Source organism: Mixophyes fleayi, chromosome 5 (assembly GCF_038048845.1).
Source record: "Mixophyes fleayi isolate aMixFle1 chromosome 5, aMixFle1.hap1, whole genome shotgun sequence".
Lineage (NCBI taxonomy): Eukaryota > Metazoa > Chordata > Amphibia > Anura > Limnodynastidae > Mixophyes > Mixophyes fleayi.
The window spans coordinates 136209277-136231226 of NC_134406.1; the positions used below are offsets into that span (position 1 = coordinate 136209277).

Below are 21950 nucleotides of genomic sequence, written 5' to 3' on the forward strand. Positions count from 1 at the left end.
ACCTTAACAACCATATTCCTGATATATGGTTTCTTGAAAGATCAATAAGTTATGGTGCCTAGCCTCTTACCCAGTGTTCTCCCCAGGATCTATTTCCTATTTCCAACCGGGTGGATCCTAGGGGATCCACCCGGTTGTTTTTACTTGCCACCCGGCTCTTGCAGTCCAAGTAGTCTTAATACAATAGGACAAACCATTGTTTACCCTATTATAATAAGCCCTGCGTGAGCACTGCAGCCAGCAGAGTGTGTTAGACCACTGACCAGCAGGTAGTCCAAGCAGTCAGAGGTTCAGCTGCCAGGCATGAAAGAATTAATTTAAAAAAAAAAAAATTAAAATTGTGTCCAGTCTGCAAGTAGGTAATAACCCCCAGTCTTTATAAATAAAATAAGATTTGGCAATAACCTTCAGCATTTTTTTTTATTATTATTGCTAATTATTATATTGCCCCAACCTGGCTACTTGTTAATGCCACTCGGCTGGCAAAATATTCTTGGGAGAACACTGGGTTAAAGTACCTGTAGCTTCCTTAACATAAATATTTCCACATGAAGAGCTCTACAAAACATGCATCACATTTAGAATAAGTAATTTTTCAGTGACTCTGTAACCTGAGAATAACTATTTATTCCCTAAGGGACTCCACTCATGGATGTTGAACCTGTATGTTTTTTATACTGTATATCAATACCTCAGATAAATGTGACATCTATTGAAGGATGTTAAACAAATCTTTTGACCTTCTTTTTTTTTTTTTATTACAGCAAGTGTTTGGAGAATTCACAGACTCTAGTGATGTTGAGAGCTGCGATGGCAGTAGTGAAATTGTGGCAAACAATGCAATGGACTCTGCAACATTAAATAAGAACTTGGTTTGTGTTCAAGAACAGAGCAACTCTATTTCACATATACAAACAGGAGATGTTCTTGAGAATGTGACTAAGCAATACAATGGCTCAAATGAACAAAGTGACAGTGTTGCAGTAACTACAGATGAGTTCACATACCACATCACAAAGGGTTCTACTTCTAAAGATGACCTCTGCACAACTACAGAAATGAAAACAAACTTGCAAGCTATAGAACCAACTATATTGGAGAATGAAGTAAGTTTTGGACTTGTGTCAAACACATTGTCTGTGTTTAAAGAGGTGATGACAGAACACAACCAAATGGAGCATGAAGATACGTCACATCATCCTGTTAACAGAAGAGACAGCTCTGAGGAACTTTCATTGCTGCAGACGAACGTAGATTTGTTTCCAGGAAAATTAGATGACCTGCATGAACATAACTTAGAAAAACCTGTTCTTTCTGAAGGACCCACAACTGAAATCATAAATGTAGCTAATTTTAATATACCTCTGGATGCAGAAAATAAACCTGGAGATTTTGTAAACAAATTGGAAATTGACACAATGCAGTGTTCTGAAGATGACTCTAGTTCTAAAACCGATTTGACTGCCATTTGCAGTCCATCTGTAAATACGAACAAGACAGATGGCCCAAAAGATTTAACTATAGATGGTAACAGCCATACACTGGCATCTAATGACCATGAATCTGATAGAACTGGAGACCTACATGTTCCTAACAGTTTGACAGCAGATGAGAACAAGTTAAGTTCCATGGAGGATTCCAGTGTTACTGTTCCGGATGGTGATCAAGAAAGTTTGCAACCTATAAACTCTGAAAAATGTGAAAATTCTAGCCTATTAATTACTGTAAATACTCAGGAAAATGTGACAAATGACACATGTCTGTCTCCTTTTGAGGATACAACTGGTGCAGACTGCAACCAGTCAGAGAATTGTTTTGAAAATGTTCATTCTGTAAATTCTGTTATTTGTTCATCTATGGGTACTGAATATAATTTAGAGCAATTGGGCAGCTTGCCAGTTTTGCATCTCTCATACACACATACTCAAGAGTCTAAACAACATATTACACATCCTGAAAATACTAACACACAGTCCATTCCAAAGCCACCCGTGTCATCAGGGCAAGGAGCACATTTGCTTTGTAACTGTGACCATCATCTGCCAGCTGTTTCAAATTCTGATGCACATGACAGGAATTGTATAGATATAAAGCAATCTACATCGCCTTCAACTAGTCATAAATGTAAAGATAATTTACAGAAACCTAATGAGAACTCACATGAATTAGATGTAAATGTGGACAAACAAAAAATTCTGTCTGCATCCTTGAGTAACAAAGATAGCATTTGTTTTGCCTCTGAAGAATTGGAATGTGGAAGAAAGAAAGATTGTGATCTGGAAAAAGGCTTAAACCAAAATGAGAAACTATTGGAGACAAAATATGATGCACAAATTAGCCTTAATTTTAAATCACATAAAACAGCCAGTGCATCTAAATTCTATAGTGTAGAGGAACAATGCAAAAGAACTTTAACAGACACTGAACTGTCTTCTTCAATTACAAGTTCCCATAAGCCGTCTGCCTCCTTAGTGGACCAGAAAGCAGAAGTACGATCAGTGCAGGTAGAGACTACTGCAAAGATAGTGTTTTGTACTGATGGGCAGTTAAGTTCATTTATGCACGAATCCTCTTCACCTTCTTTACTTCACTTGAATGACAAATGCGGCTCAGATATTCACACAGCTAAGGCTGAAGATATTTATGATTGTCCAAAGAACCATATTTGCCGTGACATAAGTATGTCTCCTGTGGCTAATCACAGTAAGATACCAGTGGACATGGATAAGGAAGATGACGTAGAAAATAAAGCCGAGCACAACCATATGGAAAATGATGACCCATCACATTATCCTGTTCACATAAGAGACAGCTCTGAGGAACCTTCAGTAGGGCAGTCAAACCTAAACTCGTCTTTAGGAAAAGTAAGCAACATGAATGACCAGGAGCTAAAAAAAACTTATTCTAAAGAATCCACAACTGAACTAAGAAATGTAGCTAACTGTCAAGAAGTAACTCTAAATAAAGACCCTTGCATTCAGTTGGATTCTGGTGTTTCAAAAAAGAAAAGTGCTGCCCAATGTTTGCTTTCAAACACTGAACTTATTCCTCTGAGAGAGAATCAATTTAAAGTAATGCCAGACATTCCTTTGGTGGAATTGCAACCTCTTCATATACCTTCAGAATCAAGTAGTGGCTTAAAAAAACAAACTAAAGAAACTGCTAACGTATGTGATGCTTCTTTTGATAGTAGTGAAGCAGAAGATGATTTTCTAGTTCGTAAAGTCAGCTATTCACGGACAGCCTCATGCAGTCCAGCTATAGCTGAATTTTGCAAAACTAATTCCAAAGATATTAACAAGTGTAATGATGGAGGACACTTGAGAATATGTGATCCATTGGTCCATGATGAATGTGCAGTGCAAGTTCCTTCAAAGGTTGATTCTCCAAATTATTTTAATTCTATTAAAATAGAAAATGATGTCTCGGTAGATCATCTGAAAGTGAATGGTCAGGCTTTAATTGTAGAGTCAACAAATGACACATCTACTGAAGGAAATACTGTAGAGCGTTCATTTGATGATAAAAGCAAGGAAGTGTCACCTGCACAGGTTTCTGATTTCTTTCAATCTGGCATTAGCAATGCTGGAAAAAATATTAGCAGTAGTGTTGAAAGAGAATGTAGAAAAATATTACCTGGTAAAAATCTCATATGGAATTTTAATAGGCCTGATGATGTGTATGAACATAGAGTAGTATCTATGACCAAGGGACAGAAGGCACATTCAGATAGGGTATGTGCTGGCTCAGAAGACATAGTTGGCAAAGGCTGTGTAAATACAGAGAAAGCAACAGACAGTCTTGATCTATCCAAAAAGTTCAACGATAGTGGTTTTGATTTTCAAGGTGTACGGAAAGAAATCCACCCACGTAAACTTTCCCATGGAGGAACAGTTTTACAGAATGCACAAGTGGGACAAATTGTGCTAGCAAATGCTGATACATCTACCAACACAGACCATTCACCAGAAACTATTAACAAAGTAAGGTCAGAAATGGGTCCACCGTTGCCACCTCTACTAGGTCCTTTGTTGGCAACACCACCAAGAAGTCTCCGCCCTCTGTCGCCCATTATGTCTTCTTCCAGTCGCTCATCATTACCATCTCCTCTTGATGGCTTCATTTCTCCTTTACCGGGAACTCCATTTCCACCATTGATGTCACCATTATGTGATGGTCGGAAACGAAAATCTCCAGTATTTACCACGCCATCTCCTGTTGAGAAAGCAAACCGAAGAATTTTGTCTTCTCCTTTACAGTTCTGTTCTGCCACCCCAAAGCATGCCCTTCCAGTACCTGGAAGACTACCACTTTCTACACCTGGAAACTCTACACCTAATGTTCAAGAAAATTCTATCAAAATTCTAGACACAATGTATCCAGAATTGTCTGCAAGAGCCAGGACTTTGAACATCTTAAAGGGCAATGTTCAACTAAATCGGGGTTTGCCTGGAGATTGCAAAACTGTACCTGTTAGCCAAATAATTGGCTTTAAACCTATTACATCAACTTCAACAGCATTCATCAAAACTGGGAGCAACTTAAAAGCAAACAGCAGTAAAGACAAACTAACTTCTTGTGCAGGTCAACAGCCAACCAGCAGCTGTGCAGTAAACAAGAAGGCAACCAATTCTTTCTCCATGCCAAAAAGTGCCAAAAGACTTCGACTAGACAGTGAATCTCCATTTGCAGAAAGCATCAAAGACAGTTTCACAATTCCTGCAAAAAAGAACTTCAAAGCACTGAAACTGGAAGGTTCTTGTCAAAACATTAGTTACTGTGAGTTGCTTCCAGATGTTCCAAAAGACAGCAATGTTGATGAAGAAGTTATAACCAATGCTCTTAAAAAGGTAGAAGACTTGTGTTTTGATCTTTTGCCAGTAATTCGGAGCCATGTTCATGTCGGAACTATTCCCAAAGTTCCAGTAATGAGAAATGAGGAAAAAGAAGTGATTTATGAATTCAGCAGCTCCAAAAAAGTAAGTCTTGCAAATGCAATACACCAAATGCATGTTTACTTCTTTTTATCCCCCCCCCCCAATACTTTATTGATTTACCATAATAATAATAAACCATTACAACATAAGTTTCATACAATTGACAGTATTATCCTTATGTGCGCTAGTAATACGCTAATCATACAAGATAGATGGAGTTTAGATAAATAATAGTACACATATATGTAAATTTTGTTTACCTGATAAATGAAGTTCATAGTGGCAGCTCTTAAGTTTTAGGTATGTGGCGTGACTCCTCCTCTCTGTCCTTGTCTTTTGAGTTTCTTCCCAAGCTGTCCGTGAAAAATATCTCGAAAGAAGATGGGTGGGAAAATTGGGGTTATCATGGAGTTCTTCAAGGAAGTTAAATTGATCATATTTCCTTTTCAGGATCCATGACAGAGACCTCTAGGTGTTCTGTGTAATTCTTTGAGGTTGCCTCAGAGATTTTGGGTTGTGTTCTCATTGTTTCAATAGTTGCAAACCCCACATGTGCCATGTCACCCAGGGAAGAATTCTTGTTGTTGAGAACATACCTAGGAGCTTGAGGCATTCCCTCACCAAGGACTGTTTCTGTGATTGGACTAGATAAGCCAACTGCTGATTTTTTTTCTGTACTCCAAGGAATTGCAGCTGTGGTGGCACCAGAGGTTTTTGAAAAACACAATTACCTTGCTTGTCTTGATTTTGGAATTGCTTTCAGATTCCTCTAGATATGATTGCACTGTAATTCCCTGCTTTCTGAGGGCTGCCTTCAGGACCACTAACACTTTTATGAATGTCCTGGAAAAGTTGAAAAGCCAAGTGGTAATGGTGTTCCATACTACATAATGTGAGAAAGCGGTGATACTGAGGTGCAATTGGAATGTAGTAGCCCCCCTGTAAATATATTTATTGCAAGAAATCTCCTACTTTCACAATGGAACTTGCAGACAAGTTTTTTGTTTATTTTTGGTCTTTACAAACTGTGTTTTCTCAAGTCCATATCATCCTTGAAGTTTTCAGACTGTTTTTATACTAGAAACAACAGTCTGCAATAAAATCCTGTTCCCTTCAGATTCATAGGATTCTGGATAAATTACCTGTTGCTCTATCGATATTTGTAAACTACTGTATAATGTTGTCTTTTGTACCAGGGGTTGTGGTTCTTGTGACTACAAAAAAAATTAAATTTTACAAAGTGCCCAAGAGTATCTTGTACCCATTGTTTAGAATGTTCTGGGCCCAGTGGTCCTGTGTAGCACATTTCCAAGCTCCCACATACCTTGAAATCCTTTTGCCCACCAGGGTGGCTGGAGACTGGATCGAACCATAGTCGTTGGGGATTTCTTTTGATCTGCTGTCCATGGACGTAGCCAGAGGTCTCTTCTAGTCACTATAGTGGAAGCTACACTTCTAGTAGTGATTGTGACAATATCTAGTTATGCTTGAAGTAAGAAAACCATTCCTTTTCTTACAGCCTCCATGTTTTTAGTCAGTATTGTCTACTTGTTTTTTCTTTTGTATCGGCATATTGATTGTTTATCTAGGTTCTGGTGGCTCATTGAGCCTCCATCTATTAGTGATATAGCAGTCTTTGTGTACAATTAAGCTACTGCAGATTCCACTTTAGGTTCAGTCTTTTAATCTCCTCCTCCTTGAAAAGATACATAATATCAAATTTTGTGTTGCTAGAGTGTTGCTTATCAAGTTATACCCATTCTCTGTCAAGTAATTCCTTCATGTACTATGAGTACTTCATGTATTATGAATACCATGTGTTTAATAATTCATTTAATAATATGCGTGATTTTTGTCACAGTCTTTAGCTTTTCCTTCTTCAACATTAGATGAGGTAGCCTCACACGACTATAGATTACTCTAAAGACAACTCCTGTATGTTCTCCCAGGCTAATCTTGTATGGGATATTGTTATTTTAACCCCTTTATTTGTCTTACTTTTATTGTTGGATACATTTTTTTTTTCTCCTCTGGTCTCTCAGCACTTTAAACTGTTCTGAGTGTTGCACCAAACTATCTTCTTTAGGGATGCGCTTCAAAGACTATGTTTCCATATAATCATCTGATAATTCTTAATTGAACGTGTTTATGTGTGTTTCCAGTTTTGTTTCCCTCCACAGGCTCTGAAAGAGCATGGAAAAGAAATTGTGTAAGAACCTAAACTAATTATAACTAAATATGAACTTCAATATCCCTTACGAGGGCTTACCTGGTGTGGGTGTCCATCAACTTTTTGAATGCAGGCTCTGGCTCTATATTTGCGGATGTGTATCAGACAAGCAATGCAGTATCGTGCAGTCTTGTTCCTTAAGCTCCTAATCTGAATATACATCAGGCATTCCTGTCATGCTGTGATGTTGACACGCGCAAAATTCAAACTTGCCAAATGTCTGTTACCGCATCTACTACTATGGTAGGAGAAAACAGGTCCCAGTGAGCTAGTCCCGAAGGAAGCAGCAAAGGGACACTCCGGATCCTCTCCAGGAATTGAGTCATAATCTGGTAAAAGAAACACATCTCCCTACTCTGCCTAGCTCTGTTTTGAAGAGACATGGTAGGATAGGAGGTGTCGCACTATATACCTTTCGGGGGTGTCAACTTTTTGTCTGCCTATACTCCACTAACTAGAGGCTAAACCTATACGTAGGATCTGCCATGGAGTTTGATAAGGAAAAATGAACAAGTGCTAATAACGCAATGCTGTATGATTATCTGTATGAAATAGATTTGATAATAAAAATCTATTAGACCTTTAATGGGCATGCTGGTAAATGTGATTGGAAAATGACCATAGCTGGCTTTTTGTGTAGTCATGTCCCAACTGCATTGATAAATTCACATTAATGCCAAAAGTGATTCACTCCATATAATGAGGTAACTTTTCATTAATGAAGTCTAGCCAACTTAACCCACTAGCACACACACACTATTTTGCTTCTCAAATCCGGCTAACCGTAGCATCTGAAAAATATGCTATGACGCCTAACCTGGAGAGCCGTACTCTGTGTGAATGAGAACGCCCTCCGCCAAGTGCTGCTTTGTCAGGCTGTGCTCAAGGAGAAGACTCTGTAATGGACTCTCTAAACTTACTGCCAATACCAGCATCTAATTAATGCCCCAGAATGCTGTGCACATTGCCTGACATTCTGGAGCGTCATCCGTAAATTTAAAAGGGGAATGATCACAAGTTGGTTTCACTCTGAACAAGCAGGCCCAGGATTAAGGTCTGACTAGAGAAAGGTTATGATGCATATAGGAGGGGAGAGTTTGTATGTAAAGAGGGTGGAGTCTATGTGTTTGGCCAGCTAATTCTTAGAAAATACTGTATAAATATTTGCCTGGTTCTTACATTTTTAGGCTGGCTTCTAGAATCTTGACATTTTTGATCAGTCCCCCTTTTTCTTATAAACCACTATAATTTGAATATTCATGTTTCAGAGGAATCAATGATCCCAAAGCTTGGAATGTGTTCATTATTGTTGTTTTTAAGACTGGAAATTAGCACCTCTGTATTATGTTTTCAGTCCTGTTATAGCGTTGTTTCATAGATGTGAGCAAAAACATGAATGTGTCATTGATGAAATAGCAAACTTGTTTTTGTTTTTTGTTTTTTATTTGTGCATTCAGGATATAGCTGACCATTTCCTACATGTACTTTTAAAAAAATTGAAAGCTGGAAAAAGATTGTTGGACAGTGCATGTCTTCAGGCACTTTGTAGAGTTTATGTAGGATTGTGTCGTCAACTCGGAGACATTGAAAGAGCGCGTATTCTCTGTTATAGTATACTTAAAGAAGGTAAGATTATATGTGAACTCTTTCCAAACACTGCCTATCATGAGAGGTTGTTTTTTTGTTTTTTTTAATGGTTTTGGCTTGTTGATGGGATTCACATGTATTTGTAAAACTTTTATGCCGACATTTCATCTAGATTCAATATGCACTGTTAGTCTATTAAGGTAATGTTTATGTGGTGATAAATACTTTTGTGTCAAAAAGACTACACATTAAGGCAATGTTTACAAAGGGGAACTAAATGGCCTGATTTAGAGTAGGCCTGAATGTACACATAAACATCCATATGCAAAAATGCAACCAAAATGTGTTTTGAATTGCATTTTGAGTATGGTAAGAAGCGTGCAACTCAAAATTCTTTGTAAGTATGCAGCTGCATCAAGGTGCACTTTCAGCCAATTTTGGTTTGAGGTAAAGATATGTCAGTTGTTTTAACCTTGTTGATGCATGCTGTTTAAATTAAGTGAAAAACTTCTTTTTTTTTTTTTTATTTGAAGGCAGGGTAAAAGATTGGAAAACATTGTGGAACTACAAGTCCCAACAAGCCCTAGCGGGCATACTAGTGCTTGTAGATCTACAAGAGCCAGCAAGCTTTACCAGCCAGGGCCACTGGAACATGTAGTTTAACAAATCTAACTAATAGTAAATAAACTTACAACGCTGCTTGAATAAATACTTTATTAAAAATAAGCACTCATAAAATCCCTTGTTTTCCAATTTCTTGTATTCTTAAATTAAGAATATTTATAATAATCATTTCCGGGTAGGGAAACCCTTATAGATGTAAAGAACCTGCTCCTGGCAGAGCAGCAACGCAAATAAATTGTCAGTCCATCAGTCGATTGCTTCTGATCGCCTATTCACATAGACCCCCTCATGGTCTGTTAATGAACTACATCATACTAATGAGCTACATTTATCAATAAAGTTCATTGTCATTAATGTAGTTGATTTATAGACAATAGGTATATATAGGCTAATAGCCAATCAAAGCAGTTTTCTTACACTCCTGCCAAGTTGAGGCAAGCTGTTGTGATTAGCAATTCGCAGACAAGCTCCTTTTCATTCATACACAACACTGCTCCATTCTGAGCAGTTTCTTGGTGTCTATCGGGTTTCTTTTTGTTTTTTTTAATAATATTGGATTACTACAGGACAGAATACAATAGCGCACACTATGGATTGTGAGTACATTAAAGTGGAAGACCATTCATTTCGGTGAGTATTTCTGAAGGATTTATGCAGATGGTGTTCGTGTGTTTATTTACTATTAGTTAGGTTGCTGCAATTACATGTTTTAAGTTATGCTGACTCTTTGTAGTTTTGCAAGCGTCAGCATTGTTTGGTAACCATAGGCATTCTCGCATTTGTAGTTCTACATGCACTTGCATACCCAAGCATTTAGTCAGGGTTTACTTAGACTTGTAGTTCCACAAACATCATGTATTTAAAAATTTTTACACTTTATCCCAAAGCCAAGGGATTGGGAAAAGCCCCAGCTTTTTTCAACACTGTGACGGTTAAGGGAGGGAAACCTCATTAGCATGTGTATTTCCACCAAAGCTTAAAGAACCATACTTTTTATGAGTCCTAACAGATGTATCTGAAGATTCAGCTCTCCAGGGGGAGTGCTACACATAGGTGTACACACCCTTAATGTAATCAACTTTCACTCCCCTGATCTGCCTTTTGAGGCATAGTGAAGTGCAAGTAACACAAACTTATGCTTTTGTTTTACTATGCAAGTGCAGTGCGGTGTCCAACTCTGAGGGGGGTATTCAATTGTTCCTCCGGGCGCCGCCGGTACGAGCGCGTTAAAACTATTACCGTTTATACGGTAATATTGCGCGTAATTACCGTTCATACGGTAATTACTCGCTCAATTTCAGCTCGCAGCTGCCTGAGCAGCGAGCTGAAATTGAGCGAGTAATTACCGTATGAACGGTAATAGTTTTAACGCGCTCGTTCCGGCGGCGCCCGGAGGAACAATTGAATACCCCCCCCTAAAACCGGCTCAAAATATTAAATAACTCCACCTAATGTTTGAAATAAAATTTTTAGTGGAGTTCACAAAGTTATAATTTAATGCTATGTAATACAACATATTGAGTAGGGAGGAGCTTTGGAATGTCTCCTTATTCCCCCTCTGCCTTTTAACGTGTGTGTGTGTGTGTGTGTGTGTGTGCGCGTGTGTGCGTGTGTGCGTGCGTGTGTGCGCGACTAGCAGCCATTCAGCCATTCTTGCTGCTGCTCCAGCTAGATTTTGAAATGGAGACATTGATTTGTAGAAGGACAGCTAAGAAAAATGATGGACGCAGGTACTTGCTCTTGAAAGATAAAAGTTAACATACTAAATGAGAGTTGCATCCTACTATTAAAACAGCAATCCTTTGATCCTGAAGGTCCTACTGAAGGTTCCATGGGTCAAATGTTGCTCTTTGACCATTTAAAAATGTCAATGCTCCTTCCCTGTGAATTTTCCATTAATGCCATTAAACCTGTTTCAAATTCTACCTGTTTAGGTAAAATTCCAGCACATGAATGATGCTTTGGAAACATTCACGGTGTACATACTATGTGGAAAACATGAACTTCAAAACTTAAATTTAAAGCAAGTAACTCCACTTTTGTATAGATCTCAAATCCTGTGAATTACTGTGAAGATCCAACACTAGTGTCCAAAAATTTAAGATATGAATCGTAAAGCTGACTTGAGTAAAAAAGACTTGACTATGTATAATTTATCTAATTCTTGCTGTTTTTAGATTTCCCGGAGCCTGACAAATTGTTTCTGTTCATAATCAGTTCATGGAATGATCTATTATCCATGCATGGAGTTATTAGTAAGGCAATACAGGCAGTTCTTAAAAGCCTAACAAAAGAAGAGGTTGGCCCCTGTCTAAGTGCTTATCTTAACTGGGAAAAGGTAAGTTCAACTTGTGTATTATGTGGGACATCAGAAGCTTGAGTTTGGGCAATAGTTGAGTATTTACCACTTACTCCTGCTGCAGAAAAAATGCTCCACATGCGATCACATAGTGAAAAATATAAAATCGCCTTCATCCAGTGTGAAAAGGTGTTTTGTAATATTCACACTGTCCTCAAAAGGTTGTAGTTTACAGACAAGTCTTTTGTGCATGTGAACTAAACACTCGTTAATCAGCTATTATTTCAAAATGTTTAAGTTGTAATGAACTTCAACATTTTCTACATGTACTATAAACTGTGATGTAATAGAGTAGATCCCTTTATAACTTTTATATTATAAACTCTTGGTAATGTGTATAATACATATGACGGTTCTTCCCCATAGTACGTTTACCGAGACTAACAAAAACGCACGCACACACACACACGCGCTTCCATAGTTTGCTCTTCTGCTCTTTGCAGTATCAAGAGTAACAATATATAGGCTACTGTCAGATTTAAGTTGAATATTTTGGTCAGTGATTGGCCATTTGGGTACTAAATTACAAAATAAATATAAGTACCAGTCCCAGCCATTTTGGCTGCAATTGAAGTGTATTAATATAAAGGGTCAATACAGCATTTGTTGCCTTGCAATAACAGGCAATTCAGTGACAGAGATTATACATTTTACTCTGTTTTAAATGCATTTGTTGTTGCCTTGCTCTACTTTAAAGTTTATCTAATCCAGGCAGAGAATAGCCCAATGTACCTACATGCTAAAGCTAGGTACACACTACAAAAACTTTAGACCAATTCTTTATCTAAAACGATTGTACCAACGTCTGAAGTTCCGATCAGTCTGGCTTTGCATGTGTACACACTTACACGTTTTGAACTATTACCTTCAGATCTGTGCTCATCTGTCGTAACAATCGGCTGCAACTCCGAGCCGCAGGGATACCCAGCAGATGACGCTCTGTACAGGAGATATACAGAGCGTCAGCAGTGAATAAGCTCCAAGCTACTATTACCCCCTGCACAGCAGAAGGGAGCGAAGAGAGAAACCCCTCTGTATATATATTATGTCTGTGCAGTTAGGGCTAAAGTGATTGATCTACATATTTTAAGCAGCCCCTCCTATCCCTGTAGGTGCTTACATCCTACAGAGTCTGCCAGGGAAACGGTCTAAATCCATTACTACCGCGCAGTCTTCCAAACATATTGTCAGGACGCAAGAGGGTAAAAAAAAAAAGAGTTGATTGTGTCAAGAAGCCAGTGGGAGGGATGGATTTACAGGGCTGTGCTGCTGATTTGTAGAGTTTTGAACCGATTACTGCACGCTGGTATACTCCACTGAGGGGTGTGAGCTGCCTGCCAAACCTGCTTGCATTCTCCAGCATGAAGAGAATTGGACTTGTTTTCTGGGAGTGCTCCAACTTGAGATGTTTCCTCTTCAGTGTGTCTGCCCCTCCCCCAGCCCCTCCCGCCCCACTCATGTGTTTGTTCCAATTTTTCAGAGTGCATGCACACATTGTTTCATCAGAGTGCATATGCAACATTGTTTCTTCATTGAAGAAGATTTTGAAGTATGAAAATCTCGATCAACGAATTTATGTGCTTTGGAACGATAACTGTTCATCGTTCTAAGGTACACACTACTGTGATATTGGGCTTATCAGTTGTTTATCATCTGATTGGCCCGATAATTGGCTGAAAACACAGTATTGTGTACCCAGCCTTAGAGGGACAGTATCCTCTATTTTATAATTTGATTAAGTGGTAATGGAACCTACAATGTGATCTCTGTATTTGTTTTAACCACCTTCCCCCCCCCACCCCTGCTAAACATCTCGCGTACCCTGAACTAGCTGAACCATGTGTTTATTAATGCCTGTGTCACTCAGTTCTATAGAACTCAAGACCTCTAACACTCACTGTAATGGCTCTTCTCCAAACAATGCAACAACAATTTAGAAAGTAATATAAGTAAAACAGGCTTTTCATAGATCATGTGATTAATTGAAAAATTTACAGCCTCTTTAAAAATAAGTGACAAGGCACTGAGCACTGAATTTTTGGGTCTGCTCTCCCCCACACATTGTGATGTAACATTCATTCTAGAGATAGACACTGAGTAGGAATCAGGATGGATTATACCATTATCACAGTTGTTGCTCTTCAATATGTTTCAAGCGCTGCATTTTCTCTAGCACAGAACCTGCATTCTGCTGAATGAACTAGGGGGTGTTTATATAGATGATTGAACCTATATATGGTAATTTCAGCTCTTAAACACCTTCTGCTACAAATATTAATAAAATATATGTAAAATGCTTTGCTTGATGCCTTGTCCATTACACAAGCAAAAATCATTTGTGTTCAAAATTCATACAAAGGTTAAAACAAACAATGAGAGTGCATTTTGTAGTTATAATAGTCATCGAAAATATATATATGTATATGTCCATTTTGATACTGAAATAGGTTTTAGCAATAATGTTTGTACATTTACCGTTTGTTTGTTTGTTTTTGTTTTTTATGTATATAATAAATGGTTTGTTAAACATAATACTTTTACATATATAAAATTATGGCAAGAATTATAAATTTCCTGAATGGATTCCCTGGTAAATCTGAATAATGGGTTAATTCCTAGTCAGCTGAGCAGAGACAAGAAAAGGAAACGCCCTCAGAAGATATTTTTAGTGTGACTCCTCCTTTCTTAGGTGTCTTTTTCCTGTCTCTTTCCTGCTCCCTGAGCTGCGAGCTGAAATCCAGCGAGTAAATTACCGTATTAACGGTTATTACGTGCAGGATTACCGTATTAACGGTAATATTTTTGGAGCGCGGGATTTTTGGCGATTCCGCCGTCAATTGAATATGCCCCTATGTGTTCATTTTAAGAACAGACCGATTTCCTGCCCATGGTCATGGTCTATATGACCTTCTTCGGGTAGACCCTTGGCATGAAAAATCCTGGCCGCAACCACCAAAAACCGTCAAAGCCAGCTATGCTAAGTCCTGGTCGTAAAATGAGCTCTGGCTTAGAAGGTCTTCTCCAATAGGTAGTCTTCTCCATGTTAGTTTTGCCGCAATGCTTAGAATATCTGCATACCATGATCTTCTCAGCCAGTCTGGTGCTACCACAATTGGCACATCCGCTCTTTTGGCCTTTTTTAGTACCTGAGGAAGCATGGGAATTGGAGGGAAAATATACACTAGTTGATATTTCCAGGGGGCCTGGAATATTTCCAGGAAATGCTCGGAGATCCCTGGTGCTTGCACGGTACCTCCCGGATAAAGTTCAAAATCACCCCCCCCCCACCCGCCTTGTTTAGAACCACTTTTCGCTTGAGGAAGTTTATGGGAAGCCTTGCTTCCTCTTGGGACCAAAGCCACCATTGAAGACTGAGGTCCAGTGTCACCGCTTCCCATCCTGCAGGCTGACATCAATGGTTATGATAGTCCAGTCCCAGACCAGAGAAAGGTCACCCCTGATTCAAATTCTTCTCCCTCAGCCACCACAGAAGGGATTTGCAGGTCTTCGGGGACAGTTTTTGAAAAATAGTGTTGCCAAATGACAGTTATACCACAATCACCTGGCTAGGATCTCGTTCAAGAATGTCTGGGAATGGAAGCAATCAAACAGCACCGCTTTGAAACAAGATACTACTCTCCACATCCGCTTCATGCAATGGAGACTTGCCTGAGGGACAACAAGGCTTTTACTTATTTTTGAACAGCCAGAATCTTCTACTCTGGTAAAAACTCTCTAACGCTTGATGTCGAAGAGTAGACCCAGAAAAATGATGCTCTGGGCTGGGAAAAGACTGTTTTATAACCCATCCATGCGATTCCTGCGTTTCCGCTGTCAAACTCAAATGGGTCAGGAGAAGAGGGGCACAGTCCACCTTTATCCAAAGGCATTCTAGGTACAGTAAGACAATCGTCCATTTTGTCCTTAAGAGAGCTGCCCTGATCCCATCACTTTGGTAAATACCCTTGGTACTATAGCCAGACCAAAGGGTAGTGCCCTGAAACTGGTAATGGGATTTCTCCACCGCAAGCCTGAGAAGCCTGTGATGTCCTTTTCATATTCGGATGTGGAGATATGCATCCTTTATGTCCATGGAGGCGAGAAATTTGTCTCTTAATGGCATTGATCACTGATGATATGGACTTCATCCTGAATTTGTCCACCCAAGTGTAAATATAGTGACTTCAGGTTCAGGATGAGCTGGAAAGACATGCCCGGTTTGCGTACAAGAAATAAGCTTGAGTAGTAATCCAGATTCTCTGGCATCTAGCCTTTGGGGTAGTATCAGGAAGAATGGAGCTCTTTCCTCTTGTGGCCAGAGAGGATCTTGTTCAGTGCAGAACCGAAAAGGACAGTTTTCTCAAAAAGGCAAGGCTTCCAGAGTCTTTTTGGGACTCTGCATCTGCTTCCCATGATCGAAGCCAGAGAGTACTTCTGGCTGCTACCACTAAGGCAGAGGTCCTGGATAGACCCAGACCTGCATCAAAGACAGCGTCCCCCAAATACTCGAACGCCTCCTTTACACAATCCGCCAGTGGCGTCAACTACGATCTCGGCATTCTGAGTTGTCTAGCCCTTTTTTTCACTGCTTTGATTATCCAGCTACTGCAAGAATGGGTCTGAACGTGAAACCTGTTACAACTAAATTTGTTTTTAAAATTCACTCGCATTTCCTGTGTGTGCTGTCTTTTAAAGAAGCAGCAATTGGAACAGGAATGGTAGTGGATTTGGCAAGATGGGCAATCGAAGCATCCACTCTTAGCAGGATCTCCCATGGCTCTTTTTTGCTACTTCAGAGAAACTTCTCGTTTTTGCCAAGCTTCACCGAAGAGTTCCAATAACTGGGGAAGAAGGAAAAAAAACTGACTGCTTCTTTTTCCTTTTGAATCCACACCCTGAATATCAAGGATCTGTCTGACTGCTTAAATCAAATCCTCAACCCCTGTCTGCTGGAGGAGTCCTCGCCATAGACCCTCTTAAGCTTTTGATATAGATATAGATATATATATAGTCCTTTACCTATTGTCCCACCTCTGTCTAGTGTCTGACTCCCTCGTACATCTCGTCTGGTCACGGGCTTTTGCTGCACTGTGTGTGGGTCCCCATATTATTACTCACACTCATCTGTGCTACTTGTGTGTATTATGTGCTACGGAATCTGTGGTGCCTTATAAATAAATTAATTAATAATCTCTGGACTTGTTTGCATACATAATGAAATGTCACATTTTCAATGTTATATCCCATTTTGCAGACACCGCCTATGAATGTAAACGTCATACTGTCTAGTGTTCTTATGGCAATACAGCTGTATCCTGATGTGAAATTTTGTCAAACTGAGAAATATGGAGAAGATTTGACAGACAACATTTGGGAATATGTGTTTGCTGTTGATCTCTTGTGCAACCACTGTAAATGGATTTGGACACATGATAATGTTATAAGGTATTAGTGGTCCTTCATCTTTATTATAATGCCAGTTTTCAAAACACAATCATTTATCAGAAACATTGCACTGTATTTATATAAGCGGTCGCACATGTGAGACAACAAATTTGTTATAAAAAAAAAAAATGAATGGTTATTAAATTTAAGATTACCTATTTGATTGACTTGTAGATACGGTAACTTTTCCCAAATTGTTTTCTTTTCACTTTAGCTTACTGCTGACCTTTCACATCATGTATTTATATTGTTAGTTTATATTTGTGTTCCTAGGGCATGACACAAAGCTGCTTTCTGAATAAAATAATATTCAGTGCAGAGAGCTACAATTTGACAAATGTTCAGACACTGTCTGATTTGAAGAATATTTCTCATATATTTACCCCTTTGTAACTAAGAAAATCTATTTGTTGACGTACAGTGCATGTGGCATCCCTGGTGCACATCTCGGTGGCTTTCTTACAGAACACTTTTATTAAAAAAAAAAAAGTTGTGGTCTTACCTCTGTATATTCCATACTTCACACTATTCTTTTTCCCAACATGTGAAATTGATTTGGTTTCACTGAATCTCTAAGTGAAATGTACAAACATTTACATACAACTTTATATACTCCCAACATAATTTGTGAATAAACAAAACTGTATTTTAAAATGTTTTACAGTGCACAATAACACAGATCTTATCTGTATTTTCATGTTTCCTTAGTAAAGAACTTTGGCCAATTTTGGACAAATGGGTAAAACGTAAAAAGGGCAACGTGAATATCCCATTTGTCCCAGATATAATCGTTGCGACTGTGCTTCGCCTCGTTGGTAAGTTGTTATTGGTGGTATGATGTTTTTCTGCTTTTAATTTTAGCTGAAATGAAAAAGTGAGAAGATAGGTACCATTACATAATTAGAAAGGAAATCTGGGGAAAAAAGTGAATAATGGGGTTTGCAGAGTGCACCAAAAAAGAGAACTAGGCAACGCAGAAAAGAGATCTATAAAGTGTCTCACAGTAATGTGTACAAATACAATCAACCCAACGGAACCAGTAACAAGAGAACCGTTCTAGTATATTTCCCACAATTTAATGATGAAAAAGCATAACACTATAAAATATAGCTCATAAATAAAAGTAAAAAATGCATATAAAAAAACAACATAATATATAACAATATTTGGTTTCACAACCAAAAAACTTCTGGCAATTCATATTTCACAGCACAACATTAATGTGTAAATAGTAGAAAGCTTTTGGTACTATGGTTGTTATCGATACCCTAATACTAATAAATACAATAAATATTATTACATGTTTGTATTGATAGAAAACAACTATTCTTTGTTTAGGTGTGAATGATAATCCAAACCCTAAAATGTACTTAATACGAGAACAATCTCATTTGGTCTAATCGCCAATTCCAATCCGTATTTCTCATAAGCTGAGCTGCAGTAAAATATAGATATATATTTATCTAAAGAAAGTTTATTTGCGATTAATGAGCCTGGGATATAAAACCCAAATTGTTACTGAGCTCTTAGATCCAGATCACCTTCCGATGCTGGAAGTGTTTATTCTTAAGCACTCCTCTTCTCCCGTTGATGGTGCTTCGGGCTATCCTACCATATGTGATTCCCCTTCTACTGAACAAGATCAGTCTGTCGTCCCCCTAACGCTTTCTCCGAGGCTGTAAGGGGACATAGACCCACCACAGAATGTGTCATTTCTGTTTTTCTCTGCTCCTTTTCTTGTCTCCTATTTTTGGCTATTTGCAAACTGAGGCAGAGCAGGGAAGTGGTGGTTATAGGGGGGCTTAGGAGTTGGCTATTCCAGTTCCTTGCTGCCTTGAGGTAAAATATAACCATGTTTTTTTGTCCCCCTAGAGCCTTGGAGAAAAAGATATAACATGACAGATTTTGTACACTCACTGCAAGATCATATGCGAACGACAGTGAAAACCTAAATAATGGTATAATAAGAATATGCTATGGCGCTCCTAATGTGTGCAGCCTGGTACATATAATGGAAACTCCACCAAGTCCCCAAAAGATTCAAATTAACACAACAAGGTTTATACGTACATCTATCGCTCACGTTAAACCATAGAGATGCTCTTTTGTCTTCTGAAGGGAGTAACTCCTCCAAATACAATCCTTTAAACGTGGCTTAGACAAAATTGAAGCTAGAATATAAATTCAAAAGCAGATTGTGTATATATAGTGTAAAATCTTCAAATAAATTATAAAAGTCCACCACCAATATGCCATCTATAAATTAAGTTCAAAATGAAAGACTCATCTCCACAAAGGTGTTTAAATCTCTCTTCAGATATCCACTCCATGATGGTTGTAGACCTCCTCCCTCATAAGGTTCCATTACAAGTATTTTTTTGTAAGCGTTATTCTTAAATCCTCCACATCAAATTGCGTACAGACTTTTCCACAATCGGTGCTCCATAATGAATGCAGAGACAAACTGAAAAAACGTATATAGTGCATTATCGTTTTATATTAACAAATACTTAAAGTAGTTGCACTCATAATTTTAAAAAACATATGGAACTAGTCCATACACAGATGAAATGAATCCCCATACCAGAAGGTACTGTTCATGACAGCCAAAAGGAATTGCGGACAGATGACAAACCCAAAGTTCTTTCTCCTTCCAAGCTACAGCACCAGGAAATTTTTGGTGATGAGTTAATTCTCCAGTATGCCAACGCATTTTGACTCTAGTTGTGAGTCTTTATCAAGGCTAAATATATGAACTAAATCCAAGCTTATTCTAGTCCCTCTTAATGCTGCATTTCCATTATTTCTGGCAACTGCACATAAATTAAAACAAGGCTAGAGTCTGCATATAGCAATAGGAAGGAGGTTACTTCCTCATGAGCCACACTTTTCTCAAAACAAGGCTTGGATACAATAAGCAGATATGTGCATTCTACAAATGAGGCTTGGATAATCAACGATGTTATACTAATGTAAGCAGAAACGAGGCTCGAGTCCATTTATGGGACACATATAAAACATTGTCTTGCAGAGAATCCAATACCATAATACATTTTAAAACAAAGGCTATTAGCATACAGAATTCCTATTGAGAGAATGCTGGCACTTAACCTGTCGACATGAAAATGTCAGCAGGCTAAATGCTGACACTTACAATATGTATACAATACAATGTCGTTAGTGTGACATTAACAATGACGCCAGTTACAAGGCCGACATTAAAAAACAACAACTTTGAAATAAAAAATTTGAGAAGTTGAATACAGTGAAGAGGGCCAGGGAGTGGTGTCGGTAGGTCAGCTTTATGATACAAATGTACTTAAATCCTTCGAACAGTTGGTTGGGGAATTCTCTGTACCCAGAACAATGTTTTATTCTTACCTTCAGTTACGACACGCCCTAAACACACAATTTAAAGGGGAGACTTTGGTGTTTGGGGTGGATCCACTGAGGAAACAATTACAGGCCTTGGGTTATAGAGGTCTGATCTCTTGAATGTATTCATGTCTTCTGTATGAATCCACTGCAGATGATTTGGATGGTTTGAGGAATCAGTGGGAAATAGATATTGGCCCTTTATCAGACAAGGAGTGGGAAATGGTTACAGACAATACTAAAGGTTATACTTCATCATTACACCTTCTATGGGAGTGTTCATGTATACAAATTTTCTGGCGAAGGATCAGGAGATGTATTCAGGTTACTGGAATTGAAGTGTCTCTTAGTTCACCGGCCACTTGTCTCTTTGGGCTCCGATTGAAGGGGAAAGTTAATAAACTGACAAAAATGTACATTTCAGTTATTGATGTTGGCTAAGGTGTGTGTAGCGAGGTTGTGGTTGGCCCCGACAAGTCCCACGGTTAAAAATTGGAAGGCACTGGTCAATACCACCATAAGGCACGAGAGATTTGTTTATACTAGCAGACAGGCTCTGACGGAATTTGAGAATATATGGTACAGATGGTTAGAGTCTCCATTCTATCCTATGTCATCTAGTACAGATGATCTACTTAAATGTATGGCTACCGCAGTTCTTATAATAAGTATCTGAGTCCATGTAATAAACCCTGCATGTGTAACATACTTATGTATAAGCATTTACGATGTATGATCCTGAATGAATATAGCACATTTATTATTATTATGCTTTAATGTAATCTTGTAAATTCCGTCATTTAATTCCGATATGTATGCGATTTGTTTTTCTTTTCTTTTTGTTGTTTAGTATGTTTATATCTTAAAAAATTTCAATAAAAATACTGGATTTAAAAAAAACAATGCCACCTGGTACAGGGTATATCTTGAATAATACCTATTTTGAATTCTGTTTGTAATGCTAAAAGGATAACTTCACCCAAAACTACAAATTGTTATCGGCTGTTAAATTCTGTGTTCTAATTTCTTCTTGTAGGGCTTCTGTGTCAAATGGGTTTGAAAGAAGGGTTTGTCACTGCTGTGAAGAATATTGGTTCTGTTATCATTGCATTCATCCAGCATGCAAATGAAGAAGGTAATGGTTTGTTAGTTTAATAAAAAGTTTAATGCAAAAAAAAAAAACTCTTGTCATTTTAAATTGTTTCCATAGTATTTCAACTCTAGTTAGAACCCTCCATTACACTATTATGATTGTCGTGCTGTTAGGAATAACATTTTTGTTTTGGTTTAAAAAAAAAAAAGACTAGATTAGTGATGGGCAACTGAAACCTTCAGCGGCCTTCAAAAGGGCCGCACATTATCCTTAATAAGTTAAAACAATACATTTAATAAA

At 38.3% G+C, this 21950-nt stretch overlaps 1 protein-coding gene across 1 annotated transcript in view; it reads left to right on the top strand.

Moving 5' to 3' along the window:
* ICE1 (interactor of little elongation complex ELL subunit 1) overlaps positions 1 to 21950 on the top strand; it is a 64671-nt gene that overhangs the window by 36487 nt on the left and 6234 nt on the right. The window contains exons 14-19 of the mRNA XM_075212832.1: positions 765 to 4979; positions 8625 to 8793; positions 11556 to 11716; positions 16992 to 17182; positions 17891 to 17997; positions 21594 to 21692. Coding sequence (XP_075068933.1) covers positions 765 to 4979; positions 8625 to 8793; positions 11556 to 11716; positions 16992 to 17182; positions 17891 to 17997; positions 21594 to 21692 — 4942 coding nt within the window. The remainder of the gene's footprint in view (positions 1 to 764; positions 4980 to 8624; positions 8794 to 11555; positions 11717 to 16991; positions 17183 to 17890; positions 17998 to 21593; positions 21693 to 21950) is intronic.